Source organism: Protopterus annectens, chromosome 3.part1, assembly GCF_019279795.1.
Source record: "Protopterus annectens isolate FY-2018-M chromosome 3.part1, PAN1.0, whole genome shotgun sequence".
Lineage (NCBI taxonomy): Eukaryota > Metazoa > Chordata > Ceratodontiformes > Protopteridae > Protopterus > Protopterus annectens.
The window spans coordinates 1,651,463,264-1,651,483,050 of NC_056732.1; the positions used below are offsets into that span (position 1 = coordinate 1,651,463,264).

The window sequence follows — 19,787 nt, forward strand, 5'->3', positions numbered from 1 at the left end:
GGGTCAGCCTCAGTAAGAAGTTGCGATCCCTGATAAAACCCTCCAAAGCTAGTTACGAAAACAAAATCGCCACTGATTCTAAAGACAGCCACAAAGCATTGTATAGCTATGTCAAGAATCTCAGTGGCAACACTCAGATCTGCTGAGTTACAGCACAATGGCACTAAATAAACAGAACCAACTGATACTGACAACATCCTGGCAGATAGGTTCAGTGCTAACTTTACCCCTCTTTCATCCCCTAAAGAGACCATCTCTATACCGGAAGAATGCAAAGTTCCTGTAATCACGGCTGCACAGGTAAAAACCACACTCTCCAAAGCCAAGAACACAGCATCCATGGGACCAGACAACATCCCAGGCTGTGTTCTACATGAACTACAGAACAAACTGGCACCCCACCTAAGTACCATGTTCAATCATAGCCTCACCTCAGGCTTTGTGCCTGCTGAATGGCGACAGCTATCCCACTCCACAACGGGGGAGCCACCACAGACTCCGGGAACTACCCCCCCCATTAGCCTGACGAGCCTGGTCTACAAGGCCATGGAACGTATCATCATGGAACTTATAAACAAAGACATTGGTAATCTCCAAACTCTGGACCCCACCCAGTTCGGGTTTGTAAAAGGCAGATCATGTCTCCTAAACCTGATAGACTTCTTTGAAGCAGTCACCAAGACAAGGGTATGGTGGTTCAACACAGCCTATCTAGATCTTGCCAAGGCTTTAGAGACACCATCCCCCACTCTGGAATTATAGATAAACTCACTAAACTAGGTATAAATCCCTATGTCACAAGATGGGTTGCCAACTGGCTCACTGACAGAACCCACACTGTGAAAGTAGCAGACTCCAAATCCGACTTCAGACCAGCGACAAGTGGAGTACCACAGGGTTCAGTCCTGGGTCCTCTCCTGTTTGGTATCTACTTCTCTGAAGTACAGGCTAACACAGAAAGTCTTTGGCTAATGAAGTTCACAGATGACTGCAAACTAGGAGCCATAATCGAAACTCCTAATGATGTGGACATCCTACAAAAGGGCCTCACTGAGACAGATGCCTGGTGTCAAAGCCATGGCCTCAAGCTCAATGCCAAAAAGTGCACTGTCATCCCCTTTGGTAAAAACTCTGTACCCATGAACTACAATATAGACGGTAGTATACTTAACACCTAAAGTGTGATAAGAGACCTTAGGACACAGGTGGACAGTAGTCTCTCCTTTGATAATCACATCGCCACAGTAGTCAGGAAATCCTTCTACATGGCACACCTCATCACAAAAGGTTTTTCATCCTGAAAAAAAAGGTGTCATTGTTCCACTCTACTCATCACTCATTAGACCCATTATAGAGTACAACGCCCCTTTTGTTATGTACCTCACAAGACATCTACAACAACTGGAAAGGCCACAGAAATACCTCACAAAGAGGATTACCGGCCTCAAACAGATGTCCTACGCAGACCGTCTCAAAAAACTCCAGCTTTACTCCGTCGCATATCGCCTACTCAGAGGTGATCTCTGCCTAACATACAAAGCTATGTCAAACCCAGAGCTGTTGGACATGCTCCACTTAAAGAAATCCCAATCCCTCTGAGCTACATGCTCTAGGGTCCTAAACCTCGTTACCACAATAAACACAACATGCCGGACGGATAGATTCCTGTCCCAGAGACTTCCCATACTCTGGAATAAACTACCTATCTATATCAAACAAGGCTCCTCATTAGCACTCTTCAAGAAAAATCTTGATGATTGGATGGGAAATAGGAAATTCACCCCGGGGATCACTTCTGTGGCTCTGCTCGACAGTGGCACAGGAAAATAATATTCTTGGGTGGCAAAAGCCAGGGTACTTTTTGGCTGGGCTTGTATAGGCCCCAGGGCCGATAGCCTAGTACCTACCTAAGAACCTAATCAAATGACAGCCTGCCTACTGTGGAGAAGTGGGCAGCAAAAAATTTAGACAAAAAAATAACTCAGAAATTCAGATACAGTATAAATCATATGAAAACAACAGGCTTTAAAACATTAAAGAAATGAAAATGAAACTAAGAGAAACAATCTTACACTCAAAATAAGCCAACTACTTTGTAAAAGCAAAAGACTGGCAGTAATCAGAGAATGACGGCTATAAGATGTTAAAGACAAGCTTCATGCAGTCAACTTTGATTTCCTCCGCCACTGTTTGCCTAGTGTGTCTCTTGCAACTCCTTTCGCCTGACAATGCTCCCAAGCAGAGTCTGAAAAAAAATGTCCTTGTGGTAATGACAAACACAAAAAGAAATAATAAAATGTTAAGGGGTCATGCACAAAAGTAGTTTGAATAAGAAAACAATAGATACATTAAAACAATGCAGAACATTGCAAAATATTAAGATAAAACAGAAATCAATGAGTGTTTTACAAAAATAGAACAGAAGACTAAAATAGCACTTTGAAAATCTACATGCCTTTTTGTGCATTTGTCAGTAAAAAAAAAAAAAAAGATAATATGTGTGAGTGTCTGCGTGTGCATGTATTTCAAGACCACAAATTTATAAATTTTGCATAATTACCCTGTCATCATCTTTTAGATAGGAACTAACCTTTGTTTAATTTTCATTCATTCTCAGCGGTGTAGTGTACATGATCCTAGATCTAGCAACTTATCTTTGCTGTGCTTGAAGGCTACCCAATAAACCTTTTGTGGTTGCTCCAGTGGGATTCACTGACCACAGGATTATCAACCCCCTCCCAAAAAAATAGTACATACCTCTGTTTGATGTAACTCTTGCAATATACCGCCTCCGATCTATTAGTTTCTCTCTGGTTTCTTGTACTGTTTCAAATTCTGGAGCATAGCACACATGAAGCAAGCCACCAAAGAAACTCCGCTCATCCAGTTTTCTTTTTGCCACTCTAAATCAATCAAAAACAACTGTGAAAAAAGGAAAATGATTTCAAACACAAAACACCAACTTTAGATGAAAATAGAAGCATCCGTATGTAGTTTTTCCACAAGCCATAACAGAACTTTCATTTCATGTACCAAACTGCTCCCAACAGATAGAAAAAAAAATTGCACGAGGAAAAAAAAACAGAAAAGTTGCATCATACCACAATTCAAAATGCTGTCGTCAGCAAAGAAAAGTATGTGTGTACTTGCTAAATCAATTGTTGGAAGGAATCTCTTCACCTGACTTAACTCTTATTACCCCTAGAACCAAACCCCACAGCACTGCTCATTCTTTTTGCTCTCAGGGCAACTACTCTTTGGCAAGCTCTCACCACCGACACTAAGGAAATAAGCATCAAGTCCAAATTCAGAATGCAACTCAAAAAGCACTTCTTCATCCAAGCTAAATGCTCCTGCTTCAGCACAGGACATAGCACCTAACCTTTCTGAGTCTCGTCTCTCATGATTCACTGAAGACTGACCCACTTTAGAAACTTTATGTATTGTACATAACACTCTGCTTGACTGCACATTGCACTGTGCTTGTTCATTGGAATGTATAAACACATTTTTTTCTAAGTAATTAGCCTGAACTTTTCTGTGTTTTTTGTTTTATGAAATCTTTTGTATTTCATTCAGGCTGAGCTTGAAATTAGTTAATATTGACTGATGCACTACCCCAGTAAATAAATAGAAATACATAAAGAAATACATAAAAAAATAGACTACATCCTTCTTGTGCTCTTGCACACAATCTCAAGTTCCCAAACACAAGAAGCACCCCTCCTGTGGCTCATGCATGGCACCCTTGCATCAGGGTTAAACAACATAAGTAGCTTGAGACATTCCCAATCCTGATCCCACTCAAACAGGGAGCTAAACTTACAAGAAATACTACTCGGGTTTACAGAATTATAAAAAAGAAGTTATGTACTCACCAAAATGTTCCATGTGTGTTGTCCATCTCGCCTTCATTTTTACTAAGGTTGGGTTCGGAGCTGATCCTCGGTTCTGATGCACCCTTATATACAAGCTCAAGGTCTTTCACTATCCCATCATGCACCAGGAGAGTTCCCCAGATTTTGTTTGCAGCTATAAAAAGAAAAGGAATTCAAAAATAACAGTAGCTTTATACCTTACAGAGCAATCAAAAAGGTCAGATAGCTAAAAGCCAACTGCATCCACTTGGTCTTCCAGGAGCCAAAGGCTGGGGGAAAGGAAGGTGGGATGTAAGAATGAAGGCGAGATGGACAACACACATGGAACGTTATGGTGAGTACATAACTTCTTTATGCGTTGTTGTCCTATCTTGCCTTCATTCTTACTAAGGTTGGGACAGCGTCCCTAGCACAATCTTTCTTGGGTGGCTCAAGATAGAATATTCTTCAGAACAGTGGAACCAAAGGAGGCCAAATCGACTTTGTAATCAGTGATAAAGATATGTGGCATTGACTATGTTGCTGCAGCACAAATGGTATCAATTGGCAGTCTAGCCTGAAAGGCTGAAGAGGTTTCAATGGCTTTTGTAGAATAGCCTTTTATTTTATGGGGAAGTTCTTTGTTTTGGAATTTATAAACAAATGTTATATAATCTGAGAGCCATTTAGAAAAAGTGTCACTTTAGAAACTGCTGTACCTTTCTTTGAATCTGCAAAAGATATGAATAGTTGATCAGATTTTCTAAAGTCCTTAGTCCTATGCAAGTAGAAGCGCAATTGTTTATGCACGTCCAGTTGGTGCAACATGTATTCTGCCTTGGAAAGAACACTGGCAGATCAATGGATTGATTCAAATTAGATTCTGAACATACCCTGAGTAAAAAGGAAGGGTTTGTTTGGAAGGAGACTATCTTTGTGGAAAAGCATGTAGGAGGACTTTGGTGACAGGGCCTGCACCTCTGACACTCTTATAGCAGAAGTAATCGCTACCAAGAGAAGAGTTTTCCAGGACAAAAACTTGAGATCAGAGGATGATGCTGGCTCAAATGGGGGGAAAATTAAGTGGGATAAAACAATGCTCAAGTCCCATGGTGTCGGAGGATCTTTTATGGGTGGTCTTATTAAAAAAAAAGTACCCTTCAGAAAGGCTTTGCATAGTCTGTGGGATATAACATTGAGGCCTGATTCTCCTAAATGCTAGCTGAACTCTAATAGTAGCTGCGGCTGCTCCTTCCTTGAAGAGTTTTACCAAGAATTCTAGAATGGAGCATACTGGGGCAGAGTACAGGTCAATGTGGCTAAGAGAAGCCCATAAAGAGAATCTTTTCCATTTGCTTCTATATTTCTCCTTTAAGACTTATGGGAAGAAATTAAAATGTGTTTTACTGGTGAAGAAAGGTTAGGGAGCCTGGCTATGGTTGGAATCGGAGCAGCCAAGCTGTCAATTTGAGGGTTTGAAGGGAGGGATGGAGCATTCCTGATGCATGGGTCAGAAGGTCTGTAACTGAGTCCAGAATCCAAGGCTCCTCCTGTAGATGAGGCCACAGGAAGGGGAACCAGATCTGACAAGGCCGATATGGCACGATGAGTATCAAGTCCCTTCCCAAGTAACTGGCTTTCTGTAGAACTTTGGGAAAGCACAGATGATACCCCAGGGCCAATCGTGTACAAGTGCATCCCTCGATGAATGCCCGGTGGGGCGATCAGGGCAAAGTAGCTGCACCGTTTGGCATTCATGGATGTGGCAAAAAGGTCACAGCAACGCTGGCACCATTTGCGGAAAATCTTCCCACTTCTTGATTTAGGGACAACTCGTGAGGCATCACTCTGCTGAGTTTGTCTGCTATCACGCTGGATTTTCCCAGGATGTACGTTGCTACCAGAAAGCATTGGGAGGAGGTCATCCACTGCCATACTCTCAGGGCCTCCCGACAAAGGGGGTAAGATCTGGTTCCTCCTTGTTTATGTACCACACAACTGACATGTTGTCTGTCTGTATTGCAATAGTTCCCAGCTAAGAGAGTCCTGGAATGCTTACAACACTAAAAGCACCTCTCTCATCTCTAGAACACTGATGTGCAAATGGGCCTCATGATCCTACCAAGTGCCTTGGATTGCTTTCCCAGGTAATGCTACCCCCCACCCTATTCCCAGGTAATGCTACCCCCCACCCTATCTGAGAAGCGGCCGTGGTCACTGAGGCTAATGGCTGGGGAAGTACAAAGGGTCAACCTAACGTCACATGAGCAGAGTAAATCCACCAACGACGGTCCTTCTTGCAAGATTCCATTATCAATATTTGGTGGGATATGGTTAGTTCTTGCATGGACCACCGAGTGAACAATAGCCACTGGAGAATTCTCATGTGCAGATGTGCTAATGAGATCTGGTTTGCTGCTGCTGCCATGGTTCCGAAGACTTTCAGAACTGTCCTTGCTTGTGTTTTTTTTTCCTTTAAAGAAGGTTTAGGACCTGACGTTGTAGCTCCTGAACCCTTTCTGAGGGTAGTTTGGCCATCATCCTTGTTGCATTTAATTCTGCTCCTATAAAAACGGTACTCTGAGATGGCAGCAAGGCAGATTTTTTGTAGTTTACTGTGATCCCTAGGTGAGAGCAGAGATGCAAGGTGGTGGCTCTCACTTTTTGTAGTAGATGCTCGGTGGTGGCAGTTAGGAGCCAGTCGTCTAGGTATGGAAACACTCAGAATCCTAGGTGTCTCAAGTGAGCCATGACTACTGCCATACACTTGGTGGACACTGTGGAGGCTGAAGTGAGGCCAATGGGCAGAGCTCCAAACAGGTATTGACTGGCTCCCAGCTGAAAGTGCAGATGTCTCCTGGATCGCCTGTCCATTTTTATGTGGTAGTACGCTTCCTAGAGATCTACAGAGCACATCCAATCATCTTGTCCCAGAAAAGGGAGTACTGACTGCAGTGTTACCATCCAGAACTTGGAGTTTCTTACTGATTTGTTTAATTTGCTGATATCCAAAATGGGTCTCCAGTCCGCTGTTTTCTTTGCAACTAAAAAGAATCCTGAGTAAGTTCTGGATCCTATTTGGTCTGCGGGGACTGTATGGATGACTCTTTTGTCTAGCAACTTTTGAATTTGAGTCACTCGTTCCTTTTGACTGGGTGGAATGTCCAGGATGTTTTTTATGTTTGGAATGGGGAAGGAAAAGGGTAAGGAGTAACCTCTAGATATGATGCTTTGTATCCACTTGTCTTTTGTAATTGTTAGCCAGGCTTATAGGTACAAAGATAAGTGACCCCCAACTGCTTCCAGAGATGGACAGACAGGCCTCCCTTCAGGAGCGCTGAAAGGGCTTACCAAGGAATGATTCCCTGTCGCCCTGATTTTGCAGAGCCCCTCTGCCATGTGGTCGGCGTCTTCCATAACCACTTCCCCCTCTGTCCCTGGGGGAAGAATCGCCAAGTGTGTCCTGGAAAGCTCTCTGGGATTTTTAGAACCACATTTTCCCTCCTTTTTAACCTTTGGGATAATGTTTGATAGGTAGGGAAAAATGGACTCCTACAGCAGACGGTCTTTTCTTCTTGTTCACACCTGGTTAGTGTCTTTGATGTTTGGCCCGAACAAAGATGAGCCATCAAACGGGATGTTCAAAAAGGAAGATTTAAAAGGCTCCACAAAGTCACACAAGCGCATCCAGGAATGTCTCCTTAGGGAAATTTCTAAACCCGCTGCTCTGCTCACTCCATCCACTGCATAAGAAATGAATCTCATGGAGGAATTAACCACTGAATTTAAGGTGGAGAGCTGAGAGGAAACCTTCTCTGATACCCCCTCAGCTACTGAACCTTGGAGGGTATCGCCTAGCTCCTTCAGGAGATCCCTCTGAAGTCTAGTAAAGTAAGTCAGGTAATACAGTGATCTAAGAGCAAAAGTCGCTGAAGAAAAAAAATGCGCTTTCCATATCTGTCCATCATACGAGACTCCTTGTTTGGTGGATGGACAGAAGAGGATGTCTCAGAGTTCCTTCTTATTAGCTGCTGCCACCACCACAGCATCTACTGGGATCCCTTTGGTTAGGAAATTTTTGTCTGCTGGTGAGGTGATGAACTTATTTGGCCTCCAAGGAACAGGTTCCACTGAACCTGGAGACTCTCACACCTTTTGAGAAACTAGGTCCATTAGTTCGCCGAAAGGCGGAGACACCCAAGTGGAGGAAGGGCGAGATCCGAAGGCCTTTAAGTATACAAACTCCTCTTCTGAAGGGTTGATGGACTTCCAGCCACCTCTCTGTTTTAGTATTTCTAAGATGTCTGTGAAAGAGACACCTTCAGAAGGTGACCATGGAGATCCTTCAGAATCATTGTGGTCTGTAACAGATGTGGACTCCTCTTGGGAGTCTAAATGCTTCCTCTTACATAATCTCTTCAGAGAAAACTCTGGAGAGGGGCATTCTGGAGAGTTTTCAGAAGAGAGGGGGCCATCCAATGGGGTATCCTGAGGCCTAGGATCTCAGTGTCCCTGCGGATGCTGTGGTATAGAGACAGACACCAGTGCCTTTGGGGGAAGAATATCCAGACCTGGGAGTGGACCTGTCTGTGGAGACCGTACTCTCCTCATCATCTCGAAAGCCCCCCACCCCTGAGCAGAGGTAACTCCCAGAACCGAAGAACTGGAGGGAAACCCCAGAACCAGGGGGGGTGGTTACGAGACTGAGGTAGGAGCTGAGCTCATCTGAGCCAATGCCCGGAGAGGCAAGTTCGGATAAGATGACTGCCCGATCTGACTCCCCTCCCTGGACCCAAATGGAGAGCGTTGGCCCCTAGACTCCTCAAGTTCCGATGGACACAAGGACATCGGAGCAATGTTCGGAACTGAAGATCCTGTGATAGGTCTCTGTTCCGATGGTTTCCCCAAGATCAACTCCAGACATTCCGGCTCTGAGGTCCAAAGTCAGATTGGAGGAGGAATTGGTACAGAAGGGGAGGATTTGTTCAGATCCAAAGCAGACAGGGTTGGATCCAACAACAGTCCATTAAGCTCAGGTGTACTTAGACTTCGCAGTGTCTGCACCACATGATCCGCGTCATCGGACAGGCTCCTGGAAGATTGAGTGGAGGGGGCCAGAGACTTGGAGGGCTGAAACCATGATTTGAGATTTGGAGATACCGGTTCCATTTCAGGCTCCGTAGTGGAAACTCCACTGGCACTGACGCTGATGGAGGCAAAGTGGAAGGCCTCTCTTCGGAATAGACAGCCTTGGGGTCCGGACAGGAAAGTTTATGCACTTTTTTGGATGGCTCCGAAAGAGCGCTTGAAGAAGATGAACTTTTAGTAGGCTTGTCCGATTTAGAAGATGGAGAATGACCAGACTTGGAAGAACTCAGACCTCCTTGGATTACCTCAGAGAAGGAGTTTCAATAAGCCTCTTAAAGTCAACTTATTTTTCCTTTCTAACAAAGCCCTGTGACTAAAAGAATGACAAACGGCACAGGACTCTTGGAGGTGGACAGCTGCTAAACAGTATACGCAAACAATGTGCCTATCAGTAATGGACATTTTTTGCCCCAGAGGGTTTAGAATCCTAGGACAACATTGCTAACACTATTCAACCACAAGAAAGAAAAACAGCTAACAAATCACACTAAAGGAGTACATATATAAATATATTTCTTTAAAAAAAAAAAACTCAACAATAGTAACAATAATTAACTAGAAAAAGTATCAACAGAATGAAAGGAGGGCAGAGCCCTCTAACTTAAACAGGCTGTGCCCTAAAGTGTGAGATAGGGGAGGGGAAGCCCTCTGACTTAAACGGGCTCAGGCAGTTCTCTATTTTAAACTAACTAACCGGAAAAAGGCAATACAAGTAAAAAAAATCCCTTTAAATAAAAATAGTCTATTAAACTAAGTTTAAAGCCAGGATAGGAGAAAAAAAAAGCAGTTAAACCACAAAAAGCGGTAACACAACAATCCACTAACTAAGTAACAGGAAGGACAAATAGAAGAAAACCTTCTTCTATCACAGGTAATAAGAAAAAATGTACTTAGCCAGAGCAGAAAGAGAGTACCTGATCTCGTTTAGTGGTCAGTGAGATCTGGGGAACTCTCCTGGTGCATGATGGGATAGGAGTTAGCCACGAGCTAATGAAAGACCTCGAGCTTGTATATAAGGCAGAGTCGGAACTGAGAACTGGTTCCGAACCCAACCTCAGTAAGAATGAAGGCAAGACAGGACAACACCACATCTGAAGTTTAATTAAAAAGGCTCTACTGCCATAATGTAGCAGCTGAGACATATCTCTCACATGGGCAGAGTTGTAGAGTAAGGATTCCTTCTCAAAGTTTAGCTGTCTTTGCGCTAGTTTATGCGTTTGATTTTATCTTTTTTTAAAGTTTTTATTAGATTTTAACTAAACAGACTGATCATGACAATAATTGGATTTAGAAATTTGTGAGCATAAAAAAAATACGAACAAGAACAAAGAAGAACATTTAGATGAGTGTCTACTAACAATGAAGAATCTCAGAAATTCCTATACTTTATAATTGATAGCTATTTTTTTTCTCAGGCAGTTCCTTGAAATTTGTCCATGTGTCATAGAAAGAGGTGATTCTAGTAGCTCTTGATTTCATGGTGATAATTGACCTTGGTGATGCTGCGGTTAGCATTGTCACCTCACAGCAAGAGGTTCTCCAGTTCGATTCTCGGCTGGGGTGCCTTCTGTGTGGAGTCTGCATGTCCTTCCTGTGGTCACGTGGGTTTCCTCCTGGTGCTCCAGTTTCCTCTCATGTTCGAAAGACATGCAGTAGGTGGATTGGACACACTAAATTGTCCTTAGGTGAGTGTGTGCAAGTGAATGGTATGAATGAACCACCGTGGCAGGGCTAGCCACCCGGTGGTGTAAACCTTGGCTAGAGATGATTGCCACTGCTGAAGTGACATCCCAACCACATATGCAAAATGGGAAATAGGGGTTGAGGATGGATGGAATTTCCAGAAGACATACTCAATATTTGTGAATTCTTTAAAAGAGGGTGTAGCTTCATTCTTCCAGTTCTTGGCTACAGCTTTCCTCACAATTGATAAAATGGATCATAAAAGAGGATATTTCACTCTTTTAACACAAACAGGAATAGGAGTATTAAAAACAATTAATGACCTAGATAAAACAAAATTGTCCCCAAATAAAGCCTGTAAAAAAGTTTGTTATTCCAATAAGGTGCAAGTACAACACAAATAACATGTGCTGTCAATCTGCTTTAAGCTCCTGTTTAATTCTCCAACAAACTTGCTTCTTTTTAAACATTAACTCAACTTTATGAGGTGTGAAGAAAGATCTATGCAAGAATTTCCAAGTAAAAGATTTCCAACTAACAGAAGTGGTTTACAAGATATTAAACATGATTTTTTTGTCATCTTTATCTGGAGGTCTGTTATTAATGTGAGAAAAACAGTCACAGTAACTGTCATTGCAACTTTTTGTTTCTTTCATCACCACTCTATATAATTTGGATAAGACACCCTCTCCCAGTGTGTTTTGTTGTACTAATAATATTAAAAATTCAATTAATTTTGGGATAAGCTCTCCTACCTTTGGTTGCGTTAACTTAATTTTCCCTTCTACATATTGTCTGCAACACTGTACATCCAAACCACATAAATCTTATTTACTTATGATATAATCAACAATGCACTTTTTCATTATTCATTAATTGAAACCAAGTGTTTGATTTTATCTTAAGAACTCCTCTGCAATGGGTGGTAATGACAGAACAGACATCAAAGTAGTGTTCCAAAAAACAAAAGGGACAGAACCAAATGGTAGGATTTCATGGCTGCAGACAGAGACAACTCTAAATGTTAACATTTGGTAATGGTATACACTGATGACAATGTGTTTGTAGCAAAGATGCTCATCACAGACCCATTCCTACTACTGCACTGGCCAGGAGCTTTTTGGACAGCTTCTTGTTAAAGAGGAATATTTCAAGTGGCTATTCAACTGGTAGGATCTGCTGCAAATCTGTAAAGCCAACCCTGTTGCTTTCTGTGCCTGTGCTCATGGGACAAACATAACCAGCACTATAACTGCTGGTGTCCATCCACAGCATGAAGGGCATGTTCCCTCCAGTCTCTAGCACCCAAAAATGCAAGAAAGAAGAAATGACTACTGAGTGACAGCTCAGGAACCAATTCTGAGAGAAAAAGGATTCATCCAACGACAGAGGAAGAGAAAGAGAATTATAACCCTAATGCAGCATGTGATAAGGTTCTTAATGCATTATACACTGAAGTTATGAGATCCACTGAGCTGAGACAATGGCACATACAATCAGTGTCATCCACAATACAAACTTCAATCAGTCAAAGCTAGCTGCTGAAACTGTGGTTCCTAAAACTAAGTCAGCTGAGAAGTTCAGGTTCCAAGTTGGTGAAACATTTTCAACAGGAGCTAGAGATAACTCCTTCTGAAATGTTTTCACCAGTTGATGCTGATTCAGAGTCCAAATTTCCACTTAATCAGAATACTCCTACACTGCCAAGTCATGCAACCTCATAGTGGAGTACCTGAGTTCTAAACTAAAATGATGTCACAGATCCACCAAACACACTAAGAAAATGTACAGACTAAAAAGATAAAAGCTTATGTCCTTGGTCCACATGGAGAAAGTACAGTTGTGTACACTTACCATAAATGTAGATGTTCGAATGTATTCACTGTTGCAGTCATCACATTTGGGTTATCCCTGCCAGGGTAGCCCTCGGCCAGCCTGAATACCAGAGGCTTAATATTTCTGCGTCGGTTGCTCTCTCTTCAGGACTGACGTCAGGTCGTCAGCAGTATATAGTAAGGCAGCCAACGCCATTACATCAGTTTTTCTTGCCCTAACCTGTCAGGAGCCCCCAAGTGGGAGCCAGGTTCTGGTGGAAGAACCCCACCGGTAGAAAGTAAATACCAAAATTTCCCTTGTAAGGAGAGAGAAGAAGGGGATGGAGGGAGGGAAACCAGGACTGCAACAGTGAATACACTCGAACATCTGCATTTATGGTAAGTGTACACAACCATACTATGTTCTTCGTGTTTCACTGTTGCAGTCATCACATTTGGGTCGACACCCAAAGCTGAGGAAAAGGGTGGAGGCAGGCAAGGAGACTAGGGGCTGGCTAGCATGCCCTGCAAGACTGTAGAGGCAAACCCTGACCTGAATTTGGAGAAGATAGGCAGGTGGTAATGTTTGGTAATAGTGTGTTCAGATGTCCAGGTGGCAGCCACCAGGATGTCCCTGGTGGGGACTCCTCTGCGGAAAGCTGCAGAGGTGGAGGCTGCTCTGTTGGAGTGAGTCCTGACCCCCTTGGGGGGAAGCTTTCCATGTTGCTTGTAGCAGAAATGGATGCAGCATGCTATCCATTTGGAAATTGTTTGTTTGGAGATAGCTTTGCCCTCTGCCTCTGCAGCAAAGCTAACCAGCAATTGATCATACTTTCTGAAGGATTTAATCCTGTCTGGATAGAATCTGAGCTGTCTGTGCACATCTAGAGAGTGCAGGATTCTTTCCGCCTTCTTCTGTGGGTTAGGGAAAAAGGTGGGTAAATTAATGGATTGGTTGACAGCCACACTGGACACCACTTTGGGCATGAAGGATGGATTAGTCCTGAGGGAAACCCTGTCAGCATGGAAGATGATGAAGGATTCCACAGCCATGAGTGCTTGTAGCTCAGAGACCCTTCTGGCTGAAGCGATGGCCAGAAGGAAAGCTGTCTTCCAGGAGAGAAATGTTAGCTCTGCTGAAGATGCTTGTTCGAAGGGGGGCAGGGTGAGCTTTTCCAACACAAAGTTAAGGTCCCAAGCTGGGGTTGGTGCTCTTCTGGATGGCCCCAAGTTGCTAGCCCCTCTTAGGAATAGTCTGATCAGAGGATGTGAGAAAAGGGGCTGCTCAGTGGGGAAATGAGCAGAGATAGCAGAAGCATGAATTTTAATATAGGAAAAAGACAGACCACTGTGTAGCAGGTCAGCTAAGTAATCCAGGATGAGAGGGAGGGAGGGCTGTGCCGTATCGGCTCCCTTAGCCTGAATCCAAATGCAGAACCTTTTCCATTTATCAGCATAAGACTTTCTAGTGCTAGGGCATCTGGCCTCATGTGTAACATCTAGAACCTATTTATGGAGGTTGGCAGACTGATCAGTGGTTAGGGAATAAGCCAAGCTGCCAAATTAAGGGTCTGCACTTCGGGATACATGAATTCGCCTTCCCTCTGAGTCAGGAGGGTTGGGGTCTGAGTGAGATGCCATGGTGGCAGTGGGGACATGCTGCAAAGCAGTGGGTACCAGTGCTGGTGACGCCAGTCTGGAGGAATAAGAATCGTCCTTGGTTTTTCCTCCTTTATTTTGAGCAGTACCCTGGGGATGAGAGGTAGTGGGGGAAAGGCACAGACCGATAGACTGACCCAGGGGAAGGACAGAGCATCCACTTTCCAAGCCATGCTGTGATGCTCCTTGGTGCAGAACTTGCTGAGCTGATGGTTGGTGTGGGAGGCAAAGAGGTTGCCCTCTGGGGTGCCCCATTTCTGAGTTATTAGGGTGAAGGTTCTTTTGTCTAGCTGCCACTCGTGTGGGTCCAGATGATTTCTGCGTAAGTGGTCTGCCAGAAAGTTTAGAGAACCAGGCAGGAATTGTGCTAACAGGTGGATTTGCATGGCAGACGCTGTGTGCCAAAGGGTCAAGGCCAGCCTGCATAGAGGGTAGGAGTGAGTCCCTCCCTGCTTGTTGATATACCACATCACAGTGGTGTTGTCTGTTTTGATCAGGAGAGTCCCTGAGGAGATAAGGGTCTTGAAAGCTGTGAAGGTGTGCTGGACAGCCATCATCTCTTTTTGGATGATGTGCAGATGGATTTGCTGTGGGCTCCATTGGCCCTGTATGCACCTGCCATCCAGGTGTGCACCCCAAGCATAGTCAGATGCATCTGTGGTGAGGGTCTGGGTGGCAGGGTGTGGAGAGAAAGGTAGTCCCTTGTTGTGAGAGCAAGCTGCTGCCCACCAAAGAAAATCTTTTCTGAGGCAAGGTATCATGGACATAAGAATCTCCAGGTCTTGAGAGTGCTGACACCAAAGGCTTTTTAGGTACCACTGAAGTTTCCTCATATGCAGTCTGGCATATGGAATGAGTAGAATGCAAGATGCCATGAACCCCAGAGCTTGCAGGATTTTCCTTGCAGATAACTGGGGTGTGGTGGCTAGTTGAGAGAAGCAGGCTGTCAGGTAAGTTTGCTTTTCTGGTATAAGGAATGCCATCTGGGATGCTGTGTCCAGGCTTGCTCCCAGGAATATAATCCTTTAGGTGGGTACTTGTTTGGATTTCTTTTCGCTGACTGTGTACCCTAGGGAGATTAGTACCGACTTTACAAAGGCCAGGTGCTTGAGCAGCTTTTCTTGGGTGTCTGCCTGAATTAGGCAGTCATCTAAGTACGGGTAAATCTAGATATTCTTTTGTCTGCAAAAGGCAAAGGCCGGAGCCAGACATTTTGTGAAAACTCTGGGAGCAGTAGATAAGCCAAAGGGAAGTGCAGAGAACTGAAAGTGCAGAGGTGCTGCCATAAAACAGATATTTCCTGCATGATTCCCTGATAGGAATGTGGAGGTAGGCCTCTTTAGGTCTAGGGTGGTTAGCCAAGCATCCTTGGAGAGCATGGGTAACAGCTGCTGGACAGTGAGCATTTTGAATTTTGATATTACCAGGAAGGTATTTAGAATGGATAGATTGTGGATGGGGCGCCAAGTGCCCTCTTTTCTTGGTACCAGAAAAAGTCTGGAGTAGAAACCTTGGCCTTTCTGTTCTGTTGGAACGTGCTCTATTATCCTCATAGAGAGCAGGATAAGGACTTTCTTTTGCGCCTCTGCCCACTGGTTTGGAAGTAGATCTGGGAACCCTTTTTGAATTGGAATGGTGTGGAAAGAAAATTTGTATCCCTAGGACACTATGTTGAGGACCCAGCGGTCGATGGTAATGGTGGCCCAGAGGTGTTTGTGTGAAAGGACAGTTTTCCTCCTACGGGTAAGTGAAAGTGGGCAGAGGGAGGGGGTGGGGGAGGAGAGTCATTGTGAGTTCTTACCATGAGGGGGTGACTTAGAACTCCCAGTTTTTGAAGTGGAGGAAGTCTACGGTTTAGATCTCTGCATTCCCTGTGGCTGCTGCCTGGGGGGGGGGGGTCTGCTTCCACGGGGTCTGGGCTGAACTGACCTGGTGGGAACAGGGAAGGACCAGTGCTTGAAGGGGCAATGCCTGCTGAACCTGGGTGGCTGAACCTGTAAGAAAATCCTTAACTGTCTGCATAGATTTTGCTTTTTCTTCCATCTTTTTTAAGACCTCTTCTGCCTTAGTGCCAAATAAGTTGTCTTTGTGCAAGGGTGCATCCAACAATTTAGATTTAACATGGTCTGGCAAGGGCTGGTCCTTAAGCCATGCATGCCTTCTAAGGACAGAACTGGTGACTGCTGCCCTGCAAGAAGCTTCTAGGGCATCAAAACCACAGTGCAAGGTGTGTTTAGTTACTTAACTTGCAGAATGCATTAACTCCTGTAACTCTTTAGATTCTGCACAAGCAGGAAAGAAAGACATTTTTTGTTTGAGGAGTTCCAGGGTATGTTGCTAAAATTTTAGAATATGGAACTGGCAATTTCGTGCTCTGATAGCAAGAGTAGCAGAGGTGTATACTTTTTTACCACATATATAGCCAAACTGGAAGCAAAGCTCTCTTCACCCAAGACTGGACTAGACAGTCAAGAGGAGAGAGTAAACACTTGCACCATACCACACTCATCACATAGTCCCTCAAAACCCACTCCAGTAAAACACACACAGAGAAACACAAAACACACACCTACATTCACGGAGGCTCTCAATAAAAACCTGCCCAAGCATCAGGGACATCCAAAGCATAAACGCAAGCAAACTCCACCCCCCAACACAACCCAAATGACACATAGCCCACAAACTCAGTGTGCCACTCAACCACAGCCCATAAGGCATAACAACGTACCCAACACTCTAGTCATAGGTGACTCTATATTCAGGCACACTGATGTTCCACTCACTAGACTAAACAAGGAGAAAGTTACTGTCAGCTGCCTGTCAGGTGCCAGGATCCACCACATAACGCATGCACTCAGGTCACTCCACAATAAGTACAAATATGACATTGTCATTATCCATGTTGGTGTGAATGACCTGAGACGTACCTCCCTGGACTACATGAAAAGAGACATGGAGGAGCTCTCCGACCTTGTATCCCAGGCAGGTATGACCCTAACCCTGAGTAGCATCCTGCCATCACCCAGAATGATACCACAGTACAAGGACAAAATGATTGACTTCAACAATTGGCTTAGCTTCTGGTGTCATTCTAATGGGATCCAGTATTTGTCTGCCTGGGACGACATGACTGACAGTCCACAATGCTTTGCCAGAGACGGCGTGCATCTGTCACCCTTAGGATTCTGGATACTGGCTAAGACTCTTGCCACCCCTATTACTGGCTAAGACTCTTGCCACCCCTATAGTGCCTTTTTTAGGCAAGGTTCAAATAACAAATTCACCACCATAACCAGTACAAGCAAGCAAAATCTGAGGGTAATGCTACTCAATGCTAGAAGTCTAAACCTCAAAATGCACTCACTCGAGGCACTCCTTAAAATGGAGAACATTGACATCTGTGCAGTGACAGAGACCTGGTTCAAAGCTCCAGAGAGCACCCCTGCATTACCAGGTTTCAATTCATACCACACCTTTCGGCCACCTAACCCAGAAAGAAGCACTAAAGGTGGAGGTGTGTCCATATTCATTAAGGATATCCACACCTCCAGGCTAGTTGCACAGCATAATGCATCTGAGATTATCCAAGTGCAACTAACTCTGGGCAAGACCGCAATCCAAATTGTAGCTTGCTACAGACCCCCCACCATGCCCCAGTATTCATACTCCTCATTTCTTGATACACTGGAAAGTATTAGGGTACAACCCAACACCCTAATAATGGGCAATTTCAACTACCCCACCATTAACTGGGAAAACTACTCATGTACCAACTCTTTTGCTCAACGTTTTCTAGAATTCATAAATTCCAACGCCTTGGATCAACTTATTCACACCCCCACCAGGGGCAGCAATATCCTAGACCTGGTCATCACCAACATGGGAAACCGGTGTTCCACACCAGAGTTCAATTCCTCGTTGGTCAGATCCGACCACAAGCTAATCAGCCTAGACATCCACATCCCATCCCCAGCCCCAATTAGGGAAACTATTGTAAAAAACTTCTCAAAAGCCAACTTCACACTTCTTAAGACAGAAGTGGCAAACTTCATGACACCCATGCAGACGGACAATAGAGGTATGACTGCCGAATCCAACACAAATGCACTTTATAAGCATTTACACGAGTGCATGGATCATGCTATCCCTAATAGAACCAAGATGTTATCCTCCAGGAAAAGGAAGCCAATCTGGTGGTCCTCTGCCATAAACAAACTCTACAACAGAAGAAAGAAACTGTTGCAAAAAAGAGTAAAATCCCATGTCTGGAGGAACTCCCTGGTCAACATCAGTAAGACGTTGAGATCCCTCATAAAATCCTCCAAAGCTAGTTAAGAAAACAAATTGCCACCGACTCTAAAGACATCCACAAAGCATTCTATAGCTATGTCAAGAATCTAAATGGGAACACTTAGATCTGCTCCGAGTTACAGCATAATGGCACTAAATATACAAAACCAACTGATATTGCCAACATCCTAGCAGATAGGTTCAGTGCTAACTTTACCCCCCTCTCACCTCCTAGAGGGCCCATCTCTATACCAGAAGAATGCAAAGTTCCTATAATCACAGCTGCACAGGTAAAAAACACACTCTCCAAAGCCAAGAACACAGCATCCATGGGACCTGACAAAATCCCAGGCTGCGTTCTACACGAACTACAGAATGAACTGGCACCCTACCCAAGTACCATGTTCAATCATAGCCTCACCTCAGGCTTTGTACCCACTGAATGGTGCACCGCGACAGTTATCCCACTCCACAAAGGGGGAGCCACGACAGACCCCGGGAACTACCGCCCCATTAGCCTGACGAGCCTGGTCTGCAAGGCCATGGAACGTATCATCATGGAACTCATAAACAAAGACATTGGTAATCTCCAAACTCTGGATCCTACTCAGTTTGGATTTGTAAAAGGCAGATCATGTCTCCTAAACCTGACTGACCTCTTTGAAGCAGTCACCAAAGCCATAGATGATGGTAAAATGGTTCACACAGCTTATCTAGATCTCGCCAAGGCTTTCAACACCATCCCCCACTCTGGAATTATAGATAAGCTCACTAAACTAGGTATAAATCCCCATGTCATAAGATGGGTTGCCAACTGGCTCACGGACAGAACCCACACTGTGAAAGTAGCGGATTCCAAATCCGACATCAGACCAGTGACAAGTGGAGTACCACAGGGTTCAGTCCTGGGTCCTCTCCTGTTTGGTATCTACTTCTCTGAAGTGCAGGCCAACACAGAAGGTCTTTGGCTAACAAAGTTTGCAGATGACTGCAAACTAGGAGCCATAATCGAAACTCCTAACGATGTGAACAAACTACAAAAGGGCCTCACTGAGACAGATTCCTGGTGTCAAAGCCATGGCCTGAAGCTCAGTGCCAAAAAGTGTATTGTCATCCCCTTTGGTAAAAACTCTGTACCCATGAACTACCACATAGCTGGTAGTCTACTTAATGCCGAAAATGTGATAAGAGACCTTGGGACACAGGTGGACAGTAGTCTCTCCTTTGATAATCACATCGCCACAGTGGTCAGGAAATCCTTCTACGTGGCTCATCTCATCACAAAAGGATTCTCATCCAGAAAAAAAGAGGTCATTGTCCCCCTCTACTCATCACT

General features: G+C 44.3%; 1 protein-coding gene across 1 annotated transcript in view; it reads right to left on the reverse strand.

Moving 5' to 3' along the window:
- RBM48 (RNA binding motif protein 48) overlaps positions 1-19,787 on the reverse strand; it is a 299,162-nt gene that overhangs the window by 122,154 nt on the left and 157,221 nt on the right. Inside the window, exon 3 of the mRNA XM_044067674.1 lies at positions 2,758-2,903. Coding sequence (XP_043923609.1) covers positions 2,758-2,903 — 146 coding nt within the window. The remainder of the gene's footprint in view (positions 1-2,757; positions 2,904-19,787) is intronic.